We start from the raw sequence: 18,782 nt of genomic DNA, 5'->3' as shown, positions 1-18,782 counted from the left end.
AGAAAAATTTTCCTTTTCAGAATTGTGTTCCCATACATTCTGGAAATCCCATCTCTTGGATTGTGCTATCTTTGGATGTATCTAAGAGGGACACTTGCAAGTAAAATTTACAGTATTATGAAAGAACATAAGAACATACTGAAATTTCTTGTATGCATCTAGCTGGATCTGAGGGCAGAATTTATAGATTAAAAGAGAAGTAGACCAAGTTAAAACAGCTAGATCTGTAAAAAACCTCAAAGGAAGAAATATTTTCTTTGGCAAAAAAAAATAAAAAAAATAATTAAATAAAAATTTAGCCTTCTGCCTTGTAAAAAGGCTTGTCAGTTCTTTTAGGAGACATCCAAGACTAAAGGTCTCCCGTATGTGGCATAGGTTTACATAATGACAGTCATGAAAAAAATATAAATATAAATAATGTCCATCATATTTCAGCAATGTAAGTTTTGTTTGATGTGAAATGTAGTGGCTTTAAACTTCTGCTACAGCTAGAAGAGTGTGACTATAATGCAAAGGCTAAAAAAAAAAAAAAAAAAAAAAAAAAAAAGCAAAAATCAAAAAATCTACAGAATTTTATTAATTTGATTGCCATTTATCAGTAAATTAATATTGAGTATGTAGGTCATGCTCTTTAGATTTAGAAAGCATTCTGGTCAATGGAAGATCGTGAACAGTTGTGGAATATACAAATTATTCACACTTTCTCATATTGTAGTTATGTTATAGTCTGCAAACAAAATGTAATTAAATGCTGAGATTAATTTTATGACACTTCATCTCTGCAATTCTAGAGTGCCCTAAGAATAGCAAAAGTATTGCAGTGATGAGGCAATAGACTACAGAAAGATCAATGAACAATTTAGAGTAGTGTTCATGGTGGCTATCTCAACTACAATGATACAAGTAATACAATGATAAAAGGTACAATGATTCTGGCCTATGCTGTTATATATAATAATTCTGGCCAACTTTAGCTGTTATAGTTATAATCTATCAACAAAAATTGAGACATTCTCGATTCTCTTGAAATCTGCTTGGCACAATTCTGACTTTTTTCTGTACACATACACAGACCGTCCATCTCGAAGTATTCAGCAAAATGTTGAGTGGCTTTTTTTTGAACAGAGGATGAAGAATTGGCACCTTGCTATTTACTGGGCACTCACATTGAAACTGGCCCTCTTAGTGTATCCTTTGAACATATAAATGATTATTTCTGTCCAACAAGACCACTTTTTTAGATTGGTTAAGTGCTATTCAGTCTTAAAGAGCTGGAGAATCACTGAGCCAACTTTCAGACGGCTGTAAACAGTATGATGACTTCGGATATCTGCTTGGCACTGTAATGCAAGGTAGTGATACCACAATAGATTGTGACCATTGTGCTGGCAAAATGCTGTGTCTCTGAGGAACTGCTCTAAACAATGCATTTATTTTCATTCTGCCCTATCTTAACATTAACCTTACATGTTTCTCCTCTTGTCTTAATATATAGCTCCCATATATTCCCTATATGTCACATTTTCCAGATTTTTTTGCCTTTTTTTTTTTTCAAATAATTTTCTTCTGCCCTCTACACAGTCCCTTTCTTTGTGTGAATTTTGCATATTCTGCCCAACACTTTTTGATACTGCTTTCCAAAACTTACCAATACTTTCCAAAACTTACCGTAATTTAACATTTAACTTTGAAATTCCATATCCCTTTCATCCTCTCCCTCTTTTCCAGATTCTAATAATCCTAACAGTTCATCCACAATACAGCAATCTATAGCTTTTCTCTTTCTTCCTCTTTTCTTTCTTTACCTTACATTATGTTAGGATATTATATACCGCATTTCTTTTTACAAAGTTTTCATTTTACTACTGTTCATGGTTGCAAATACCTTCACTGGTCTCTGCTACTGTTTTTCCAGTGAGGTTTTGCAGTACAGATTTGTACTTAGACCGTTTGATTTTGGTAACCTCCTTGCCTACAAAGACTTCATATTGCAAAAAGTTCTTCATAAACATTTGTTATTGGCATCTACTAGCTTTGTTTTTGCTCTGACATGTCAAAACATCGGTCATTGATCTAAACCACAGCTTGATCAGCATTTTCGATTCATCATTACATTTTCCTAACTTGTTTACAAGCATGACAGTATTTAATGTTATTACTTCATGCTCTTTTTATGACTAACACCACATCTCTTAGGGAAGCAGCACAGAAACAAAGGTTTATGGTTTAATTTGTTTTAAATAGAAAGGCTGTTTGGTACTTAGCCTTTGTAAACACTTGAAATAATTTCATGATTTGATTTCGGTTTATGAATAAAATGTAAAGTCTAATTAAAGCTATTTTAGATTATAACCATCCTCAGGAAATCAAATGAGTAATTCCGAGATCTACTTTATTAGCCTTGTGGTGTGCATCCCTGTGCATGCTGCAGCAAACTGTACTGTCATTTCAGTTTGTGAGTACAGTCTCACCAAAAATCAGTAGCTATAGAGTGTTCTTTTTCTTTGCTGTGTTTTGGATTTTTTGTTTGTTTGTTTTTTGCTTAATATTGTTTCATTGCTCATTCACCCTTACTCAGTAAAAACTCTACTGCTTTGTTCTCTTGAGATATTTGAAAATGAGATGCCCTTTCTGCTCAGCTACTCATCTGATCCCCTCTTGTGCTTTATTCCTGTCCCGCAGAATAAAGAGATTGCAGACTCTGGTCATTTATCACTATCGTTGAAAAGGCTACTAGAAAATAATTATGGTAGAATTATGATCTGGTAGCTTACTTTTTTATGCAGCAACTATGTATCTGCCTTAATGAAACTTATAAAAGTCAAGTTATACTTGGATTACTTTAAATTAACATTTCAGGTATGCCATCCTAAATCTTCTTTAAACTCCCCTGATGCCAGTAGTGTTAGTTAAGGTTCATATTAATATTAGTAAAGGCAGAATTTATTTGCTTTGTCTTTTTCTTGACCCATGTTTTCACATAACTGACCTCTCTTAATTCTTACACCCAAATTTAAGTAATGATGGCAGTTGCCTTGGTGCTTTTTTTGTATGTTGCCTTCAAGCTATAGAAGCTAACAAAGGTTTGCAAGATTTCATTGCAGTGCAGTGAAACTAGTTTTATGTGATTTTTTTGCACTATTGGACTTGACAGAGAATTGTTCAGCTTTCTCAGCTCAAAATGATGTTATGACCAGAAAAGTCATTCCAGAAAGTGACACTTAATATTTAGATTTATCTTCCTTTGATAATTGTTTCCACTTGGTCAGTGTAGAGATTTACAGATGTTTAGATTTGGTAAATGTTGTTTTTAAACTGCACACACTTCATTAAACCTCTTATTATAAGGCAGTTTTCCTTGGAGGGACATAGTTGATAAAGAAAAATTGGTATGGCAAAATTTGAGACAGAAAGTTGGAGTGGCAAGATGATATTACAGAATATGAAAGGATCTTAGCCCAGAATGAGAAACTGAGGTCATGTGTATGGACAGTGATGAAGAGGCTCTATACAAAAAAAAATGGGGTTGATAATGAATGGAACAAAGAAAATACCTAATAGATCCTGTGGGTGAGAGAGACAATGAAGCTGAGTGTTGAGAAATCTCTTGATTTCAGTAGGGATATAACCCTATACAGTCTCATCTTCTGCTAGAGAGAAATCTGTGACAAAAATTTTCAGAGTGTAAATTGTTGAAGAAGTACTTAATTTTCTTCCTGAAAGTGAATTAGTTAAGAAACTAGCAGTAACTCAGGTCCTGGTCCTGTGGTGAAGAGGCTTTCCTGTCCATGTCACATGTCCCAGCCACATCATTTTCATGCAGTATGGGACTGAGTTACTTTATAAAACTTTTTTTTTTTCTTTTTTTTTTTTCTTTTTTTTTTTTTCTGGTTAAAGAACATATAAGGCATTTTGTGTCCACTTGATAAAAGTCAAATGCAGAATAAAATGGAAATTTCTATTTTAATCCTATCTGAAAGGAAATTCTCTTTGCAAATATCTGTAATTGTTAACTTCAATTATCTCTTGCTTGCATATGTGACCAAGGAAGACGTAATCAGAAAACTAGCTTCGTAAAATTCTTGTTAAATAATTGTAATTTATTCAATTTAAAAATTATTTGAATATGACGTGTTGATAAATTTAATGCAAATTAATAAATGTAACAGCATTAACAAGTTTAGAAATTCTGATTTATTTATTTATTTATTTATTTTTACATAGTAGTATTGGCTGCTAAGATTTGTAAAGATTATAGAATCGTAGAATGGTTTGGGTCAGAAGGGACCCTTAAGAGTCATCTCATTCCAACACCCTGCCTTGGCAGGGACACCTCCAATAGACCAAGTTGATCAAAGTCCCATCCAGCCTGGTCTTCCAGGGACAGGGCATCCACAGCTTCTCTGGGCAACCAGTTCCAGTACCTCACCATCCTCTGAGAAAAAAAAAAAAAAAAATCTACCTAGTATTTAACATAAATCTACCCCTTTTTACTTTAAAGCCATTATCCCTTGTCCTATCACTAGCCCCCCTCACCAGCTTTCCTGTAGGCCTTCTGTAGTTACTGGAAGGTCTCTTTGGAGCTTTCTCTTCTCTAGGCTAAACAACTACATGTCCATGTTCAGCTTTTTTTCATAGGAAGGGTGTTCTGGCCCTTTGATCATCTTCATGGCCCTCCTCCTTCCTCCAACAGGTCCATGTCCTTCTTTGAATGGGGGGCCCTGAACTCAACGCAATATTCCAGTACTCGTCAGAGCAAAGTAGAGGGGGAGAATCACCTCTCTCGACCTGCTTGTCATGCTTTTTTTGATGCTGCCCAGAATATGATTGGTTTTCTGGGTTGCAGATGCACACATGGCCAGCTCATGTTGAGTTTCTCATCAACCAACACCCCTTTACCTCAGGGTGGCTCTCAGTCCATTTGCTGCCAAGCCTGTATTTGTGTTTGTGTGCCACCTTGCACTTGGCCTTGATGACTTGGCCTTGAATTTCATGACGTTCGCATGGGCCCACCTCTCAAGTCTGTCCAGGTCCCACTAGATGTCATCTCTTCCCTACGGCACCTCAGCCACAGCACACAGCTTGGTGTCATCAACATCCTTGCTGAAGGTGCACTCAACACAAGTGACAGGACCCGTGGGAACGGGGTTAAGCTGAGGCAGGGGAAATTTAGGCTTGACATCAGGAGGGGGTTCTTCACAGAGAGGGTGGTTGCACACTGGAACAGGCTCCCCAGGGAAGTGGTCACTGCACCGAGCCTGTCTGAATTTAAGAAGAGATTGGACTGTGCACTTAGTCACATGGTCTGAACTTTTGGGTAGACCTGTGCGGTGTCGAGAGTTGGACTTGATGATCCTTAAGGGTCCCTTCCAACTCAGGATATTCTATGATTCTATGATTCTATGATTCAATCCCACGGTCCGTGTCAACAACTAAGATAGCACCAGTCCCAGTACTGACCCCTGAGGAACACCACTCATTACTTGTCTCTACTTGGACATTAAGCCATTGACCACAACTCCTTGAGTTCAGCCAATCCAGCCAATTCCTTATCCACTGAGTAAGCCATCCATCAAATCCATGTCTCTCCAATTTAGAGACAAGGATTTCATGTGGGACAGTGTCAAGTGCTTTGTACAAGTCCATGCAGATGACATCATTTGCTCTTCCCTTATCCAGCAATGCTATTACCCTGTTGTAGCAGGCCACTAAATTTGTTAGTCATGATCTGCCCTTAGAGAAGCCTTATTGGCTGTCATCAATCACCTCCTTATTTTCCATGTGCCTTAGCAGTTTCTAAGGGGATCTGCAGGATCTCCAGGAGATCATTCTTTAATGCACAATAACTTATGCTTAATTTTTATGCTGAGCTGTGAGGTATCAGCTCTAGAGGACAGCCTTCCCAGAAGATCATTTAACCACTTTCCAAAGTGTTTTTTTTTTCTTTTTCATTTTTCCTCAGGCTTTTATTTATAACATGTGCTTCAAAGTATGATACTAGACCTCATAATGTAATTCTAATTTATGCAAAAAACATTTTTTTACCAGCTTTCTCAGTTCCTTTGGTAATAATACCCAGTTGGTGTAGATTTCTCCTGTTGGCTTCATTTTTCTTTCTCATCTGTTTTGTGCGAAAGTGTTTTATTATCTTGATAAGAGAAGAAAATATGGCATTGTGCCTAGCAGTTGTATCTTCTAAGTCATTAATTCCAATTTTCACAATAAGAAGTGTTGTGTAAAACTTTCAAGTTTACAAGAGGGAAGCTTTTAAATAGCAACTCCTTTTGTAGAGGGAAATTGTGCTTTTCAGCTATACACTATGCAGGTTTTGAAGGTTTTACATTTTATTTTTCTCCCAGATACTTTCAATCAGTTCTAATCATAGCCAGCCAGTCTTCCTGTGTCCATCCATACATCCTGCCTGAGGGGTGCAATTTGTTGTCTCTCTTGTGCCCCTGAGGTTACAAACTCTCTACTAGCCTAAAACATTTTGTCAGGTTTTTGCTTTACTGGTACAGAGGTCAAATCAAATTAAAATTTGTGTTTAAATATAAACTGGATGTATAAAACAGTGAATTCTATAATTTTATTTGTGTGGTAATAATAATATGAAGACAATAAAGACAAATTTTAGGATAGAATTCTGCTGTAATGACTCATAATCTGAATCGTTTCAAAATAATATTTGTTCTTAATTAGCAACACGATTAATCAGTGGATTTGCTCATTGCTAAGGAATTAAATTTAAAATTAGGCTTATGCAGAATAAGCAGAACTCTTCAAACTGTATTTAAAATAAAAACAAAAATAAAAAGCGTTAAAGAGGTATCGCTACTGCCCACTGCCTATTTGATTTATTTTTTTATTTTGGAAATTATTTTCAGATACATGCTACTGGTTGTCAGGAAAAACAGGAGTGTGCAGCCTTAGCAGTTCCTGGTCTGGGATCACCAGCAGAAGATAACAGAACACAATAAATTTGGATGTTCATTTTATGACAGAAAGATTGGGAAACATTCCTTTCAATATATTTGGCAATTTACTGTGGTTCATACCCCACTGAAATTCAACACTGTTGCTCCATAGAGTGAAAATATTAACAGCTTTAGCATAAGCTAAGAAGATTATATCACCTCAACTCCCTTTTGAAACAGTCTATGGAACCTGTGACGAGACTTGGGTGTGGTACATTGTCTGTGTAAACATAAACTGTTCGTTGTTATTAAAAAAAGAAGAAACTTCTGTTAATTACTTTAACATACTTTTTGTAACATTTTATTGTGTTGCACAGTTCTGTACTATGAAACTCTTCTTGGGAACACTTGTGTTCAACACTATAGTAATGTGGGAAAGACTGTTTAGGGATCTCACTGGCCCATAGATCTCACATGGATATCTTTTCTTCCTGAAGTCATCATCTAAAACAATAGCAGTGATATTAAGGCTCTGTGCTGGACAACTTGTTTGTAGTCTGAGACAAAAGGTGGACACTGCAGCACTGAATCCTGTGGGAACAGGACAGAAACCTTTATGTCCTATTTACTCCTTTCTGTGAGCATTGCTGTCTTTAGTTCAGACCAGTAACATGATCTTCACTGCAGCCAGCACTTCCTCCTTGACTTTGGCAGGCAGTGTGTTATGACCAGGTTCTCAATACAGCCACAGCATTGGCATAACCTCACTTAAATACCTTCCAGGCTACAGCTGGATCACATTCACATGTGGCCACACAGACAAAATAAGCAAGAGCCTGCCTGCCAAAGGCTGAGTTGACACACTCAAAGTCCCTATCTAAATCTAGTCCAAAGTACATGAGTCTCAGGTGATTGATAGTGTAGTTTCAGTTTGCCCACAAGTCTTGACTTCTGCCTCCATTTCATACATTTAATTTTTATTCAGGCTTGAGGAGGCCTTTTTCTGATGCAGACACTGTGCAGCAGATTCCAGTTTCTTAAACTTGCATGCTAAGTTTTGTTAAAATAGAGCTCTGAGTTTCACATTTAAAAGGAAAAATGCATGTGACAATAATTTTAATAATCTGACAACATTAACCCTTCTCCTATGTTTAAAATAAATGCAACAAGCTCAACAAGACAGTTAAATGAAACCTACTCAGGATGTCTGCAGGGAGGCTGCCCTGTCTGACCCTGGCAGAGATTTTCCATGTGTGTGGGTGACAACAGGCAGTGTCAGATCAGCTTGTGCATACTTCTGTTTTCAATACCAGGTTTCTCCCTCTACTACAGATTTTCTGACTTTCCTACTTTCTTATCAAACTGGTTCCTTTGTTTCCAAAGAATATATATTCCCAGAGAGGCCATCATACCCCTAAGCTCCAGAAGCTCAATACTCTCACTTGCAAATATCCATGTACTACATGGCATGCAGCAGGCTCAGATTCATGATCCAGCTGTGTGACAGGATTTTTAGCTCTTGCACAATAGGACTGTGCAGAAATGCTGCCCAGTGTAATCATTCATCTTTCTTTGTAGGCATACCAGGCAGTGACTACATCAATGCCAACTACATAGATGGATATAGAAAGCAGAATGCATATATAGCAACACAAGGGGCATTGCCAGAAACCTTTGGAGACTTCTGGAGAATGATGTGGGAACAACGGGGTGCAACTGTCGTCATGATGACAAAACTGGAGGAGAGGTCCAGGGTAAGGAAAGCAAGTCATTAATGCAAAGTTAGTATTATTTTACCTGTGAAATCACTTAGCTTAAATATTAGTTTCACCTGTGAAATTACAAAGTCATACTACTTATTTTGGAAGTTTTTAATCCTCTGAAAAAATTGAAATTTCTTGATCCACACTCAATCAAAAATATAATATATATTTTATATAGATAGATATAATGTATAAATAATATGTGTATATATTATTTATATATTTATATAATATATAGATAATATATAAATATATATTATATAAATAATATACATAATATAGTGTATATTGTGATAGTGAAGTTAATGTATGCCAACAGCATTCAGTTTTCACTTCTGCATGGTATAGATTACATATTCCTTAAGATCATTGACAATTTTGATTTGCTTAAAAACATAAGAATATTATTTTATCACATGCTGGCTGCAAGGAAAACTGCATTAACATATGCAGTAATAAAATAGAAAATTATCTGTGATATTTCAAATACAATTTTACAAGGCAAAGTAACATTAGAAAATTAACAGCTAAAACATAACGATACTTATAACAACAGTGTTGAATGGCTATTATTATAAAATAAAGAGAAACAAAAATAGCTTTTTTTTGTTATATAATGGAAATGAAAATGATGGAAAGAATATTAACAGACCACTCTGTGTGGCATGAAGATCACTGAGACATGGTAGAACAGCTCACATGACTGGAACGCAGTCATGGAGGGCTATGTCCTCTTTAGGAAAGACAGGCTGGGGAAGCGAGGGGGTGGGATTGCCCTTTATGTGAAGGAACAATTAGAATGTACCCAGCTCCAGCTGGGGGAGGTTGAAGGACAAGTGGAGAGCTTGTGGGTAAGAATTAAGGGGTGGGCTGGTATGGGTGACACAATGGTAGGGGTCTACTACAGGTCTCCAGATCAGGAGGAGGAAGTCAATGAGGCCTTCTACAAGCAGCTGCTAGTAGCCTCACGATCACGAGTGCTGGTCCTCATGGGGGACTTCAATGACCCAGACATCTGCTGGGTAAGCAACTCGGCCAGGCACGAGCAGTCCAAATGGTTCCTACAATGCGTTGAGGACAATTTTCTGACGCAGGTGGTAGAAGAGCCGATGAGGCGTGGGGTGCTCCTGGACCTCGTTCTTACCAACAGGGTAAGAACATCCCTTGTTAGGGATGTGAAGGTTGGGGTCAGCTTGGGATGCAGCAACCATGAGATGGTGGAGTTCCAGATGGAACTAGGCAAATGAAGTAAGGCTAAAAGCAGCATTGCTACCCTGGACTTCTGAAGAGCCAACTTCGACCTCTTCCAGGACCTGCTTGGAAGTATCTCATGGGATAGGTTGCTAGAAGGCAAGGTTGCTTCTGCAAGCTGGGCTACATTTAAACAGTACTTCTTCCATGCTCAGGATCGGTGCATCCCAAGGAATAGGAAATCGGGGAAGGGGGGCAGGAAACCCACATGGATGAGCAAGGAGCTCATCAACAAGATCAAAAGGAAGAGGAAGGTCTATGAAATGTGGAAAAAGGGCCTGTCCTCTTGGGAGGAGTATAGAAATGTTGTCAGGGCCTGCAGGGACGATATGAGGAAGGCTAAAGCCCACCTAGAGATGAGGCTTGCGAAAGAGATAAAGGATAATAAGAACGGTTTTTTCAAGTATGTAAACAGCAAGAGGAAGATTAGGGATAATGTGGGTCCCTTGCTGAATGAGGGGTTATCCTGGTCACGGGAGAGGCTGAGAAGGCAGAGATACTGAATGCTTTCTTTGGTTCAGTCTTTGCTTAAAGGACACTCCCCCAGGACTCCTTGCTCCTGGCAATAGGATAAAGGGTCTGGGAAATGGAGCGCTCCCCCTCCCCCCTCCCGCCAGTGGATGTGGGAGTGGTTCAGGAGAGTGTGAATTGGCTCAATGCACTTAAATCCATGGGTCCCGATGGGATGCATCCATGTGTGCTAAGGGAGTTGGCAGATGTGATCACCGAACCACTCTCTATCATCTTTGAAAGGTCCTGGAGAACGGGTGAGGTGCCTGAAGATTGGAGTCCAGCCAATGTCACTCCAGTCTTCAAGAAGGGCAGGAAGGAGGATCCAGGAAACTACAGGCGAGCCAGTCTCACCTCTGTCACTGGATAGGTATTGGAGCAGCTTGTTCTGGATGCTGTCTCCAAGCAATTGGAAGAGAAGAAGGTTATGAGGAGTAGTCAGTATGGATTCACCAAGGGGAAGTCATGCTCGACCAACCTCGTTGCCTTCTATGATGGCATCACCAGCTGGGTAGATGGGGGAAGAGCAGTGGATGTCATCTACCTTGACTTTAGCAAAACTTTCGATACTGTCTCCCATGACATCCTGCTAGCAAAGCTGAGAAAGTGTGGGATAGATCAGTGGACGGCAAGGTGGGTTGAGAAGTGGCTGACTGGCTGAGCTCAGAGGGTGGTGATCAGAGGAGCAGAGTCTGGCTGGAGGCCTGTGACTAGCGGTGTACCCCAGGGGTCAGAGCTAGGTCCAGTCTTGTTCAACATCTTCATCGACGACCTTGATGAGGGAATAGTGTCTGCCCTCAGCAAGTACGCTGATGACACAAAGCTGGGAGGAGTGGCTGACAAGCCAGAAGGCTGTGCTGCTGTTCAGCAAGACCTGGACTGGCTGGACAGATGGGCAGGAAGAAACCAAATGAGGTTTAATAAAAGCAAGTGTAGAGTCCTGCACCTGGGAAGGAACAACCCGAAGTATCAGTACAGGCTGGGGGATGACCTTCTGGAGAGGAGCTCTGAGGAGAAGGACCTGGAGGTCCTGGTGGACAACAGGTTGACCATGAGCCAGCACTGTGCCCTCGTAGCCAAGAGGGCGAATGGGATCCTGGCATGCATTAAAAGGAGCGTGGCCAGCAGGTCAAGGGAGGTGATCCTCCCCCTCTATTCTGCCCTGGTCAGGCCTCACCTGGAGTGCTGTGTCTAGTTCTGGGCTCCCTGGTACAAGAAAGACAGGGATCTCCTGGAAAGAGTCCAGCAGAGGGCCACAAAGATGACACAGGGCCTGGAGCATCTTCCTTATGAGGAAAGGCTGAGAGACCTGGGTCTGTTCAGCCTGAAGAAGAGAAGACTGAGAGGGGATCTCCTCAGTGTATATAAATATCTGAGGGGTGGGGGACCGAAGGATGTAGCCAACCTCTTCTCAGTGGTTTGTGGGGATAGGACAAGGGGCAATGGCTGCAAGTTAGAACGCAGGAAGTTCCGCACTGACATGCGAAAGAACTTCTTCACAGTGAGGGTGATGGAGCACTAGAACAGGCTGCCCAGGGAGGTTGTGTAGTCTCCTTCACTGGAGATATTCAAGGCCTTTCTGGAAGCCAACCTGGGCAGCCTGCTGTAAGGAACCTGCTTTGGCAGGGGGCTTGGACCTGATGATCTTTCGAGGTCCCTTCCAACCCCTATAGTTCTGTGATTCTGTGATTTACTAGTAGAGTCCATATTTTGTGGCATACAATGCACATACATTCCCTGGGGAAAAAAAAAAAAAAAAAAAAAGAGAGAGAGAGAGAGAGCAAAGGTACATCAAGTGGTCTCCTCCCCAACATATTGTACCCTAAATAACTCCATGTGTTATGTTAAGTCATACTCAGACCCCACATCAATTTTTCCTGCTTGTGATGCTGTTACTGCTGATAGGTGCACACATAGATTGTGTACGAAGCCACACAGCAGGTTCATTTCTGCAAACATATTATTGAGTCTTTTAGTGTAAACCAGAAGCTGCAGACAAATGTAGAAATCAGAAAAGGGGAGAAGGAAGGTGTGATTTTAACATCTATAACAATTGCTTCCTATGCAAAATTGCCATAATAAAACAACATAATTGCAAGTGATATGAATGCCATGAGTTAAATAACTGTTGTGGCTTAACTCCAGTGGGCAGCTCAGCCCCACACAGCCTCTCACTTACTCTCCTCAGGTGGGATGGAGGAGAGAACTGGAGCTATAAAAGTGTGAGAACTCATGGGTTGAGATAAAGACAGTTGGCTAGGTAAAGCGAAAGCCATGTCTACCAGTCAAACAAGGAATTCATTCACTACTTTCCCTCAGCAGGCAGGTGTTCAGCCACTGCCAGGAAAACAGAGTTCATCACACATAATAGTAGGTGAAACAAATGCCATCACTTCAAACACTCCCCCTTTTCTCCTTCTTTACCCAAATGTTTATTTTTCAGCTTGACGTCATACGGTATAGAATAGGTCTTGGGCCAGCTGTCCTGGTTCTGTCCCCTCCCAGGTCCTGGTGCACTCCCAGCCTCCTAACTGACTGGGCAGTACTAGGAGCAGAAAAGTCCTTGGCTCTGTGTATGCACTGCTCAGCAACAACTGAAACATTGGTGTGTTATCACCACTATATTCATAAAAAATCCAAAACATAATATTATACAAGCCTCTACAAAGAAAATTAACTCTATCCCATCCAAAGCCATGACAATATCTCACAAGAGTGTCGACACAGGAAAAAATACTGCCACAGGAGTTCTGGGTTACATGCTCTTGGGAGTCTGTGTGAGAGGGTGGGGAGCTGCAAGTAGGAGGCAGGCTACAGGATTGCAAGTGGAAGGCCAATAACAATACAAAAGGTAAAGGTGCCTAAGGCACTGGGCAACATGTGGCAGCCAATGCCATAGATAAGAAGATCAAGAAAAGTTTGTAAAGAAAGAACAGAATGAGAAAGAGGGAAGAAAAAAGGTTTATCATCCAGAAGATTTTTTAAATCAATAAAAAGTAGAAAACTGAACAATAGTTGATATTTCAGCAGCTTGTGGATGACCCCGACTTCAAAATGAACATGTTTTTACATGTGTAAGTTTCAAACAGGAGGCAATGCACCATACTCTGTTGTCATTGGTGTTTTTTTCATGTTTGGATACATATAGTTGCAATGATTACATAATTTGTTGAACATCTTGGCAAAAGTTGTTCCTTTCAGGGGGCTTAATGAAGTACGTATATACTTATTCTTTTAACGTTTCATTACTTTTTAAAAATAGTTTGCTTGTTTTGTTATGTTTTATTTTGTTTTCCCAGTTCAGATAATGTATGACATTTTAATTACAGAATCACTTTCTGCATGTAAATTCAACCTACATTAACACCACTACATGTATGTACCTGTTGGCAATTAGTACATAGCACAGGGTAATACTATCAGAAAGCTTTATTTTATCTTGAGACTGCAGGCCTTGGTTAGTCTAGATACTAAAAGTTGTTTGGAATTAAGCAAAAAAAATCTTCCTATTTCTTCACTAATTGCTTCTTATATAACAAAGTTGCTGCTAAACAGCATCAGTGCTAAGGAAGAAATACGATCCTAATAATCAGTTAATTTCAAAAAATTTACTGAAGTATTTTATAGTTATCTTAATACTGCAGGCAACAGACAGACACTGCCTAGAAGGACCTTTTTGTGTAACTAAATGAAATTGTATTCATTCTCTTCAATAATTTCTTACAAGAGTTTTAAACCACATATACCCTTTGCTGACTTCACGCTACAAAAACAGTGATCAGAATAGTAACCACCTCCACAAGTGATTAGCATTCAGCAGCAATACATTCCTTGAGTGTAGTGAGAGACCACAGAATCCAGTCAATGGATTGTCTGTTCATTCGGTGCTTGTGTCTGTATACTTCTTTGTACTTACTTAATTTAGCTTATTCTGTATTCACAGATAAAATAACTTTCATACACTCAGTGTATACTATTAGAGACCATATATCTGTTACATAATTCAGCTCCAATCTAACTCAGATGGAGTCTGCAGCCCTGTGAATATGGCATACACGTTACAGCTTTTCTTAATACATGAAGTATAAATAACGTAATTAATGGTATTGATGGTGAAGCAGGAATGCAAATCCCTATTTGTGAAAAGAATATGGTGAAAAGATTTCCTTGACATTTTTTCTTATGCTATCATTCTTACGTAGAATAATCTATAGCAGGAGAGAAGTGAAATTTCAAACATGAAATACAAACTCAGTTAGATACCTTTAGGGATGAAGATCTTTGCTAATTTTGTTTCTTTTTTTTTTCCCCTTTGATTCCTTTTGAGTGTTTTTGTGTCTTGGTAGCCTGATCATTATTCTTGCTGCAAGGCAAGATCATTTCTCTCTGGAATTTCATCTACTTTTCATCTTCATGTCATCATTTTTGTTTAAGTTTTTTGTTTGTTTGTTTGTTTGTTTCATTATGTAGTCCTGCAGTTTGATTTTTTTACCTGGATGGGATAGATAAAGATGGGGACTTTAATTGCATCTGCAGAAACAAAGTTGGTTCATTAGAATGAGTTACATGTCTGACTAACTTCAGCTTTGAGAATGTACATATTTTACATCTGAGTACATCAAATGGCAGTGTTAAAATAAATTCATAATTCATATGTTTGCCTAGCAGAAAGCCTTAGGAAAAGAGAAGATTTTTCACTCTTTGTTGGTTTCATTTGAAATATCATCACTTGGATCTCACTTGACATAAGCCAGACTAGAGAAAGAAAGTCAGTACCATCATCCAGCTATCATGCACATAATTTATATCAAAAAGGGATTCACTGGAAGTGAATAGAAGCGTGTTGCTAGCATAATTGTCACATTCATGGGCTTAATATGAAAGAAAGAAAAGAAGAATATTAAAGACTGAAAATTAATCATTAAGAGAAGCAGTTGTGTCTTACAGTAAGGAAAGCTATAAAGTGTATTAAGCGGAAATATGTAATATGTTTCTTTCCTACTCCATGGTCCTCCTCTCCTTCTTCTCCTCCTCCAGCAGTGCAATTTTTCTTTTTACTTTTTCCCAGATCTTCTGAATTAATTTAATTTTCTGAGAATTTATGTGCTATAGAATGTGGTCCATTCTTTCAGTCAAGTAAAGTATATATTGATCTGAATGATCAGATGAAGATAAAGAATCTCTTTTATAGAAAATGCCTTTTATAGCAAAAGATAAGACCATCTCAAAGAGGAAGCATTCAGTCCTCTTCCCTGTTTCAGAGTAGTATCTTGTGGATTATTTACTTGAAAGAGAATTCAATCTTTTCCTTCTTTTTTATGTTTTTTTTTTTTTTTTTTTTTTTTTTTTTTTAATTATTTTATGTATACTTCATTGCTTTGAAACTGATAGAAAATACTCCCTCCTTAACCTCATTGGCAGTATTTTCTATGCTGGGACGATGACATCTAGGATTAGAACCTTCTGCCAAAAAAAACACCAGTAAGATCAAAGTTAAATGGCAATATAACGATCCTAGCAATTATCATTGAATAACAGAATCATTAAGACTGGACAAGATCTCCAAGATCATCTGTCCAACTGTCCACCTACCTCCAATATTACCCACTGGGCCATGTCTCTAAGTCCAACCTTTCCTTAAACATTGCCGGGTATGGTGACCACACCACCTCCTTGGGCAACCCATTCCAATGTCTAACCATGCTTGCTGAGAAGAAATGTAATTTCCAACCTAAACCTCCCTTGGTGCAACTTCAGTCCATTCCCTCTAGTCCTATCACAAGTTGCCTGTGAGAAGAGGCCGATCCCCAGCTCCCTGCGCTTTCCTTTCAGGTATTTGTAGAGAGCAATGAGGTCTCCCCTGAGCCTCCTCTTCTCCAGACTAAACAACCCTGGTTCCTTCAGCCACTCCTTATGGTACTTGTGTTCCAGGCCCTTCACCAGCTTTGTCGCCCTTCTCTAGACACACCCCCGGGTCTTGATGTCTTTCTTGTACTGAGGGGCCCAAAGCTGAACATAGTACTTGAGGTGCAGCCTCACCAGAGATGAGTACAGGGGGCCAATGGATACCCTGGTCCTGCTGGATACACCATTCCTGATACTAGCCAGAATGCCATTGGCCTCCTTGTCCACCTGGGCACACTGCCGGCTCATGTTCAGGCAAAAAACAGATCCTTTTCCTCTGCACAGCTTTCCAGCCACTCTTCCCCAGGCTTGTAGTGTTGCATGGGATTGTTGTGGCGAAAACGCAGGACCCGGCACTTCACCATGTTGAACCTCATCCCTGTGGGCTCTACCCTTCGATCCAACCTGTCCAGGTCCCTCTGCTGGGCCTTCCAGCCCTCCATCAGATTGACACTTCCCCCCAGCTTGGTGTTGTTTGCGAACTTACTGAGGGTACACTCAATTCCCTCATTCAAATCATCAGTAAAAATATTAAAGAGAATAGTACCTAACACTCAACCCTAGGGAACACCACTCATGACTGGTTGTCAGCTGGATTGCTCAAATAAGAGCCAGATCCCAGCTATTCTGATGAAGAAAGCTTTAGTTTTCATACTGATATTACCAGCTTTGTTCAAATTTGCTAATGACTGACTGAATACCTGAGCATTCTGATAGCCTTATCTAGTCATTTGGCTGTCAGGAAGTGGTATCATCAATACTGCAAACCAAAAATATATAAATATTTAAGCACAGAATATTCATCCTGTAGTGTCAAAATTGAACATCTTAATACAGTGAGCATCCTGAGATATATGGAATCTTGAGTTTTTACTGGAAATAGGGAGGTAGAAACAAACCTGGTAGAAAAGTCGTATATCCTGTATTTTGTATCCCAGTAGTGAAATAGATGGGACTATTAGTATGGGTGCTGTGTCATTTCTATTTGTTGTGCAGGGCTTCATCAATAAACTTGAGATGTTTCATCCTTAGTATGTTTTGACATGTTATACTGGAGCTATTACAAAATTCTGGATCCAATATAAGTGGTATTAAGTTATCTTCACTAACATTAGTAGAAAAATCATCAGGACATGCACGTAACAATTCATTACAGAATATATATATTCATTAACATATTCCCAAGTGCATGTGTGCTTTACAGCATTTACACAAAATGTAGTTGATTTATGTTCTTGGACATAACAGCTATATAGAAATGTTCTTTTTAAAAGTTGTGAAATGTATTTAAGTATAGGAAAATACAAATAAAATATTATCTACTTTTTGGTGGAACTAGAAAAAAATACATGTATTAATCTGGTGAGTAGTTAATAATTATTCTAGCATACGTATTACTAGATAGCACATAAATTGCAGATAGCATTATTTCATGTCAAGTTACATTATTTTACTAAAGAAGAATTAAATCTACATTTTTTTTTCATTGTTCAGTACCCAGTTTTAGTGGAAAACCAATAACTTCTTATTCAATAATGTACTATTGGAATTTTGTTTCATTTCTTTAGCGTTCTCAGCATACTAAGATGAGTCAGGAGGCGAATGAATGAGAAAGCTGTCTGGCCAAAAGGAAAATAAATAAATAAATAAATAAAAATCTAAACTCATGTACACCATGTGTTCACCAGATTTACAAAAATGAAAATAAAATTGTGTAGGTTTGTACTGTTTTCTTTCACTGTTACAGAATGTGATGGCCATAGTCCAGGAATTCCTGTACCGTTGTAGGAGTTAGAGCAGGAGGAGTCATCGTCTATCTCATCTGAACTGTAAAACTCAGCCATATGGCAGTTCATTTTGGAAGCATTCTCAGGGGCACAGCTCTCATTTAAAAGCAGTCAGTCATAGGTGTTTAATTCATTCAGTGCCCATGGCCTGACCATGACCATGACTAGTGCCATGACCTAATCATGAATGTATGCTAACATAGAGTACACCCACCTAAAGACCATTTTTCTAGGCATATAACAGGTGGAAGTGCTATCCAAAGGGGCCTCAGCTAAAGCTTAGACTGCATGTCACTCAGAAAAAGAGCTGTACACGTTATACTATAAGCAGGGTTAATGTTATGTGAAAAGGCATGCTGTTAACACCACTATATAGGCTGCAAGTAGTTTTCTCAGGCCTTGTCTGGCTATTTTGGCTTATACACATTTGGAGTTGAGGACATACAGAATGAATGTTCCATGTTAGAATATATTAGTAAATTACAGAGAATCTAGAGGAGAACGTCAACAATCAGATGTTGGAGCAATGATATACAGGGAAAAGAATTGGATGTATTTTATATATAAAACAGTGAAAGAAAACATATTACTTTTCCAGCACATGAAAAGCTGTTAAAAAGATCATGGCAATCAACAGTTTTCTCCTCCTGTGG

The 18,782-nt window shown here is 38.9% G+C and overlaps 1 protein-coding gene across 43 annotated transcripts in view; it reads left to right on the top strand.

The window, feature by feature from the left end:
• The window catches only part of PTPRD (protein tyrosine phosphatase receptor type D), a 408,570-nt gene that overhangs the window by 342,470 nt on the left and 47,318 nt on the right, over positions 1–18,782 (top strand). For all 43 annotated transcript variants that reach the window (XM_032206666.1, XM_032206669.1, XM_032206656.1 and 40 more), the window contains one exon: positions 8,493–8,668. In XM_032206666.1, coding sequence (XP_032062557.1) covers positions 8,493–8,668 — 176 coding nt within the window. The remainder of the gene's footprint in view (positions 1–8,492; positions 8,669–18,782) is intronic.

This window comes from Aythya fuligula, chromosome Z, assembly GCF_009819795.1.
Source record: "Aythya fuligula isolate bAytFul2 chromosome Z, bAytFul2.pri, whole genome shotgun sequence".
Lineage (NCBI taxonomy): Eukaryota > Metazoa > Chordata > Aves > Anseriformes > Anatidae > Aythya > Aythya fuligula.
Note: the sequence above shows the minus strand (reverse complement) of the source record. Positions and strands in the feature narration are given on the sequence as shown.